Here is a 7802-nt window from a genome sequence, read left to right as displayed (position 1 = left end):
AGCTCCAAAATAATTCCAAACTGTTGAAGCTATATGGCCTTTGGAAAATAAATGTTCAATTGACTCCTCAGATGCGGAATCACAGCAGAAACACTTTGATGGTAAATGTAAACCAAGTTTACATAACCTATCTGGTAAAGGCAGCCTCTCCAGCAACAATCTTAACATGAAGAATGAAATTTTGAGTGGGATTTGAGGATGCCAAATGCTATCAAAAACCATAGACTTGTTTCGTGCTTGCTTAATATCCCGAAATGCCGAAGCTAGAGAGAAGTTTCCAGATGTTGTGGACATCCAAATGACTTCAGCTTCACCCCAGTCTTCCGGGACTGGATGCTCTAAAATAGAGGGAACCAGATCCGTCGGCAATGTCTGATATAATCTAATCACATCCCAGTGTCCATTGATGATAAAATCACCAAACGACAAATTAGAGACAACCGTCGTACGGAGAAACAAGGCACCCCCTCCCAACCAATTGTCGTACCAAAAATGACAAGCTCCGTTTTTTATATCCCATGGCATAGATAGCTCCACTTGTCGACTTACATTGACCATCCTTCTCCAGATTGCGGAGTCCATTGACCTGATTTCTACCTGACAAGGATGTAGTAGTCTACAATACTTAGCTTTCATGAACGAAGCCCACAACGAGCATCCCTTTCTGAAGTTCCACGAAAGCTTGAATGAGAATGCTGTGTAGATGTCCTGTAACCTCCGGAAACCACCTCCTCCCTCATCTACCGGATAGCACATCTGAGACCACCGTATCCAGTGAAATTTAGACTCCTCGGAGGATGACCCCCATAGGAAGGTCGAGAAGGCTTTTTCTATAGTTCTAAATACCTTACCCGGGATAACCGCTGCTGACAACAGATGTACTGGCGTCGTTGCCAACACATGTTTGATTAGAACTATTTTGCCTCCAAGAGAAAGCATCCTTGATTTCCATGACCTTATTCTCCCTAGGATAGATTGGCAAACTTCCCCAAAATATGATGATTTACATCTGCCAAAGTAGAGGGGGAATCCCAAATAACGTATCAGAAATGGTTGATAATTAAATTTGGTGATACGTTCAATCATCTTTTTTCTTGCCGGTGATGTCGAGGGATGTACTAAGTAACAACTTTTCAGCACATTTATCAATTGTCCAGAACACCTTTGATATGCATCTAGCACCTGCATGATAAGCTTTAGAGAATAAGAGGATCCATTTGAAAAAATTAGAATATCATCCGCAAAAGCCAAATGAGTTATAGTAGGACATGCAAAGTGGACTTTGAAACCCACAAACCCCGATTGCAAAGCAAGATTATTCAATCCTCTAGGTAACACCTCAGCTCCTATAATGAATAAAGCAGGCGATAATGGATCACCCTGACGTAGGCCTCATGTAGATTTAAAGAAACCATGCGATGCCCCATTTATAATGATAGAAAACCAGACATTGGAGATCAATCGCCAAACCAAATCAATGAATCTTTCTCCAAAGCCAAATCTCCTGAGAACACCAATGATATGATCCCATGCCACTCGGTCATATACCTTAGACATGTCCAGTTTCATTACCACATTACCACCTCTAGTCTTTTTCCCAATACCCGACACCACCTCCTGTGCTAGCAAAAAATTTTCTGTTATATTACGGCCCTTCACAAAGCCTGTCTGCTGGGGCGAAATAATTTTGGGCAATAGAGAAGCCACTCTATCAGCTAAGATCCTGGATAACAACTTGTTGAAGAAGTTACACAGACTGATTGGCCTATAATGAGAAAACTCCTGAGGATTTGGCTTTTTTGGAATTAATACAATTGAGGTAGAGGTGATAAATCGAGGCAACTCTGCCCCACAGAAAAAGCTGAGAATTGCCTTGTAGACATCTTGGGCAATAATTTCCCAGGCTAATGTAAAAAATTTACCTGTGAAGCCATTGGGGCCAGCAGCACTATCCCCATCCATTGACTTCAGGACTCGATGAATCTCTTCAATCGAAGGCACTTCTTCCAATTTTCTATTTTCCTCTTCCGATATCATGTGCAGAATCATATGTCGCATATCAGAAGATGACTCAAGATAGCCAGTGAAGAGATTAGAGAAATATGATATGGCCTCAGTTGCTATATCAGCATTGGTGTCCACCCAAATTCCGTTCTTCTCCAATCATCATGTCTTTTGTCCATGCTAATTTGATTCGGTGTATTATTCCTTTAATCCGTATCTGTCTTACAACCGCATGGAAATACTTTGAATTGCGATCTCCCTGTTTAAGCCATTTTGCCCTGGCTTTTTGGCTCCAAAATTGCTCTTCTATTAACAATGCATTCCGCAACTCTGCCTGAGCCTTACTGAGCTCAACCTGAAGTTCCTCCGATGCATATTGATCCATCGATTCTTCTGCTTGTTTGACCACCACTTCCGCAGAACATACAACATCAAATATATTCCCAAAATGTTGCTTGTTCCATGTATGAATAGCCCTCCTCATTGCCAATAATTTAGAGCACAAAACACGTAGCGGAGATCTACTCACATCTTGATTCCAAGCCTGTCGAATCACATCCAATAGTTCTGGTTTGCTTGTCCAGACATTCAAAAATCTGAAAGGTCGTGGACTATTGTCTGATCGATCAGAAAAAGTAATTTTCAATGGTGCATGATCCGAGGGATGTCTTGGCAAATGGAGTACAGAAATCACGTCTGAGAGATCCAAACAAGACCCATTAATTAAAAATCTATCCAATCTCTTTGAAACCCGAGCTCTACCTCTCCGATTATTAGACCATGTGAAACTAGCTCCTGAAAAGCCAACATCCAAAACCCCTGCCTCTTCCATAAAAGACATGAAATCCGCTCCTTCCGCTATAGCAAACGGACGTCCACCTCGTTTTTCGTGAGGGGCTAAAATAACATTAAAGTCACCCGTAATACACCAAGGTAGTGAAACAGGCTTGTCATTTAATAATGAACACCATAAGCCACACCGCTCCTCTAATGAACATTTAGCATGGACAAAAGACATGATGATTGGAGAAGAAAACAATTGACTTTGAACATGTATGGAAATATGCTGATCCGAACTACCAATAATGGAACACACAAAAGGGCTACTATAGAATATCCAAATATCACCCGATAAGTTAACAAAGGAATAATCAAATAATAACCGTAGACGAATGGACTCAATTTTAGACACGTCTAACTTTGGTTCACAAATGACAACAAACTTCAAATGGTAAGCACGAACTAAATTTATCAATCTTCTTAGATTAGGGGCTTTAGCAACCCCTCTGATATTCCAAAATAAACCACTAATCATGAGAAAAAACCTGGAAAGAGTTTTGAGATGATGTCGCTGAATGTAGCTGTCTGTCGGATGGGAAGCCAGCTCGCACACCCTTAAAACGATCTTGTCGGCAATCCATTTGAACACCTACAGATTGGTCAATGTTTAGAGTGTGTATTGATGGCTCAACCGACTTCTCACGTGGTATAACCAATCTCGGAGATAAATTTCCTATGTTAGTTGGCAAAGCTACTTCATCAGCCGCATTGGATTTGGAATCTTCATCATCAGCTCCACGCAAGTCGACATAAAGATTATCTATCTCAGTGGTGTCGGACCTTTCATTATAAACTAATCCCAAGTTATGCTCCTCAATAAGCTGGGGCCCCGCTGAATTATTCCCATTGGAATTGTCGGTTTGTGGCCCCTCACAATCATTTCCATAGCAAACTGTCAATTGGTCTTCCACTACCGAATGCTCCTTATGGACATGCATGGCGACATCAGCAACCGACTGTGGATGTGCATCAGTTTTTGAAGCTGCTATTTTTTTTCCCTCCTTGACCGCGTAAGCGTCGGCAACTGCATCGTTTTGCTCAAGTGCTCTAGAATATTCCATTGCACCTATTGACGTTCCTTCAATTTCAATTACGCCCGTAAGTCGTGCCTCTTCAGTAGCTGACTTGAATTCCATTGATGCTTTCCCTTTGGCTTCAGTGTTGCATTTGTCAGCAGTTCCCTCAGATTCCTTTCTTACAGCTGTTGTAATTCCTTCGTCTTCTTTCTCACCAGAAATTTGCATTTGTTCAGGAGCTGTTGTACCCTCTTTTGATAATTTATCTTTAGCTTCTAAGTCATTACATTTATTTGTAATGACTAATTTATGCTGAGTATTTCCAGATAGCTTTGAACCATGCTTAAGCCTTTTGGTTTGATTGTTTTGGTGTTGATGTCCACCATCGATGAAGTTCTTCTTGCAGTTTTCAGATGAATGACCCAATCTCTAGCAAGATGAGCAATATCTTGGCATATCATCTGGTACAATTTTTTGCCAAAAGCCGGTTTCTCCTTCAACCACCACCCAGATTCTCGATAAAACAGGCTTTGCTACATCGATCTCCACGCATACCCTTGCCACACTAGGACGCGTCCCAGCAGCCGTTGCCGAATCCAAAAACAATGGTCTTCCTACTGGAGATAATATGGAAAACAATGAATGTTTATCAAAATAATGGATAGGTAAATTTGGAAGTTCAACCCAAACTAGAACCAGAGAGGATTCTCTGAGCACATGAAATTCCTGGGACCATCGAAATACACGCATTGGAAATTTGACTAATTGCCAAATCCCTCTCATCCAAATCCTGTTAAAATCTGTTTCAGCGGAGCACTTGATCAGAACATGCCTGTAATCCATCAAGCCAATGAAAATGTGGTCTTTTAGATTTAATGAAGCAACGAACTTGCGAATATCTTCTAAAGAAGGTCTCCCATGAGAGAATTTTCCAACTAAAGACCATCGAAATGGCTTCGCAAGTTTTTCTGCATCTGCTCTGGAGAAAATGACTGCAGCTTCACCTTTGTAGACAGTCGCTTGCCGAATTGGGATAAAAGATGTTGAAGGTTGTGAAAAAAGTTGGGAGAAAGATTTTTTTTCTGTAGGAGATCCTTGCCCCTCAGCCGACGGCTAAAGGGCAGCCATGAAACGTAGAGCAAGCTGAAGAAATTTTTAGAGAGAGAGAGAGAGAGAAAATTTTAAACTGATCAGCTTTTGCTAAACCATTCCACGATATTAAAAGAAATGTAGTCGATTTTTGAGCAGTTGGTTTATGATCTATTACGTGATTTTTTTTTGTAACCAATTTTTTTACTTGATAATTATATACAACTTAATAAAATGTGGTATAAGACAACAAATTAAATTGAATAATACAAAAAAGTCTACTATTTCACATATATTTGAATCTACTGAATATCAAAGTTCCAATAATATTATTCAAAACAATTGAACCCATAGAAGAATACTAATAAGTTATTCTCTATACAAGTGCTCCAAGATTTGTAAAAATAAACTAAAATTATAAGAAGTAGAGTCTTGAATTATTAAAAGCCCTTATCAAAATTAAGACCAAAGCTTAATCACAATGGCTAGTTCGTCTCAGCATCCAAGCCCCATCTCTTTCTCAAATCTGCTAATTAATAGCTACAATGAAAAATATATTTGCTGAAATATAAAAATTTTTCAAAAGTAATAAAAATTAAAAACTAAAGCAAGAAATGTTTCAAACTTCTCTTTTTTCATAAAAGAATTCAAAAAAAATCAACAAAGTATAAGAAACTAACCATTGCCAAAAATTGAAGCATATTCGGCCCCAAAAAATTTCTCCAACAGTTTACCATGCTTTTCCATCACAGATGACATTTGATGCATTTTAATTTCTACCAATTCCAAACGCTCTTTTAGTAGCTCACATTCCACTTGATGTTCTTTAAGTGTTTCTTCAAGTTTCTTATTCTCTTCATGTATTGAAACAGATGACATGGATATTGGTTTTGGACTATAACCAAGTCCCTTGATATACCCTGATTTCTTACCAAGAACTTAATCAACGATTTGATCTAGAGACATAGGATTACCCTCTTCAATTGATTTTTCCCAAAGTTCTATCATTTCATTCTGCAAAAGATGTTAGATAACATTAAAATTTTAATTAAGGAACTCTATACATGCATTTGTTAAAAAAAAAACCACAAACCATTATTCTTTTTTTATAATAAATTTTGGTATACTTACATATTTTGCCTCTGACAATGGTGTTGACCATCCTTTTGTTTCGTTATAATGAGTATATTTGAAGACTGTGATCATATCAATTTCTTCACCATCATTGGATTCTTTCTTACTTTGAAATAAAGAAACTATAGTTAGAGAATATAACAATAGCAATATTAACATATATTTATCACTTAGCATTTACTAGCTCCTCGTGGGTTACAACAAATGATGCAAACCCTTGGTTGTGTAATATTTCTAACTTTTTTTTTTATTTTCCTTGTTTTGTGCACACCTTGCCTATGAAACAAAGCAATACAATAGAATATTAATGCATTGTATTACAGGAATTGTAACTAGCCAATTAGATGAATTGGCCAAACTTATGAATACTAAAGTAAGACATAGGTAAAAAAAAAAGGTACTTAAAGGGATCTCTTACTATGATTTTGGGGTTTGACCAGTATGTGCAAAGATCATTCCACTACTCTTGAGTGATATAATTAGGTTTGTTTTGACGAGCTTTTTCAACCGAGGCAAAAGATTGAAACTTTTGGCTATTAATTATAGTTTCGTAGTCAATACATTATTATAGGCTATGATTTTTGCTTCATAACTAAACATTTTGTAGCTAATCATCTAATCTCTTGTAGTGAGCTAACCCATTAGTGGGTCTATTTGTGGGGACCCGAAAATTTTCTTATTTATCGAATATTACAAGTTTACTTAAATATTTATTTACTCATTTTCTCCGAATTATTTATTTCGACCATTTAAAAATCCATTTATATGGAACAAAGCCTCTTTTATATTTTAAAGCGTTTTGTTGGAAAATTCACCTTTCGAAATTTCATTTCATTCGGAACAATGAGTACACGTTTTCGAGGCTATATTTGGATCGGGAGTGTATTAATACTGGAGAATTAAGAATGATCAATAGTAGATAAAGAAAAGTTAATTGAGGAATTAAAAGTGAATGAGTTCTAAGTAAGTGTATACCGCTTGCGCGTCGATAATTTTCCGAAAGGCACGCTGATACAAATTTATTGGAGATCTGAGGAAGTAATACAAGACTCATGTGAAGATTCACAAAATTCATCTATTTTAAACTCCTAATTCAAGCTCATTTAATTATTTATTTGGCCAATTGCCCTGAATATTATTTTCTAACCTTTTTAGACCTAATTATATGGATTTATAGCTTAGTTATATTTTTAAAGTGACTTGTTTCAAAATTTAATTTTTGGAAGTTCGTTAAGTGAAAATAGTGAATACGCGATTGGAGTCAATAATCGATTCCAGGATACAATAAGCTTGGAAAATCAGAGGCTTGCACAATGGTCTTAAAATAGGTGTTTTATGCCTAAGTATTCAAGTGATAGTTAGTGGTACTATCGTTATAAGAATTTCTTAGAGATTTCGCGTTATCGCGCTTAAATTGGAAATACGCGCTTTCACACATGTGATTTAATTGAGGGACTTTAGATCCTTAGTTAGGGGCAAGTAAGAGTGAATAATATTTATATGAATATAAGTGCATTAGAGGTTTAGTGCACTAGTACAACAAATTTAAGAGAAATCGAGCACAAAACGCGCGCGCACGCGCACTATTTGCGGTTGACTTTGTGCACCCAATACTTAACCATTAAGCTACCTTCAAGAAGCAAGTTCCATCAGATTTTTCTCTTTCTCTCCTCACTCTCAACAGCCAAACCATCAAAGGAGAAAAACAACTCCAATTCC

General features: G+C 37.5%; 1 protein-coding gene across 1 annotated transcript; it reads right to left on the bottom strand.

The window, feature by feature from the left end:
• Window positions 1-2125: 2125 nt before the first annotated feature.
• On the bottom strand, window positions 2126-2836 carry LOC113758839. Its single transcript, XM_027301563.1, has one exon. It carries the CDS (start codon window positions 2834-2836, stop codon window positions 2126-2128), a length of 711 nt encoding a protein of 236 aa, XP_027157364.1.
• Between the last annotated feature and the right edge of the window lie 4966 nt (window positions 2837-7802).

This window comes from Coffea eugenioides, unplaced genomic scaffold (assembly GCF_003713205.1).
Source record: "Coffea eugenioides isolate CCC68of unplaced genomic scaffold, Ceug_1.0 ScVebR1_762;HRSCAF=1493, whole genome shotgun sequence".
In the NCBI taxonomy this organism is placed as follows: Eukaryota; Viridiplantae; Streptophyta; class Magnoliopsida; order Gentianales; family Rubiaceae; genus Coffea; species Coffea eugenioides.
The sequence above is the reverse complement of the archived record's forward strand: the minus strand, read 5'-3'. Positions and strand labels throughout refer to the sequence as shown.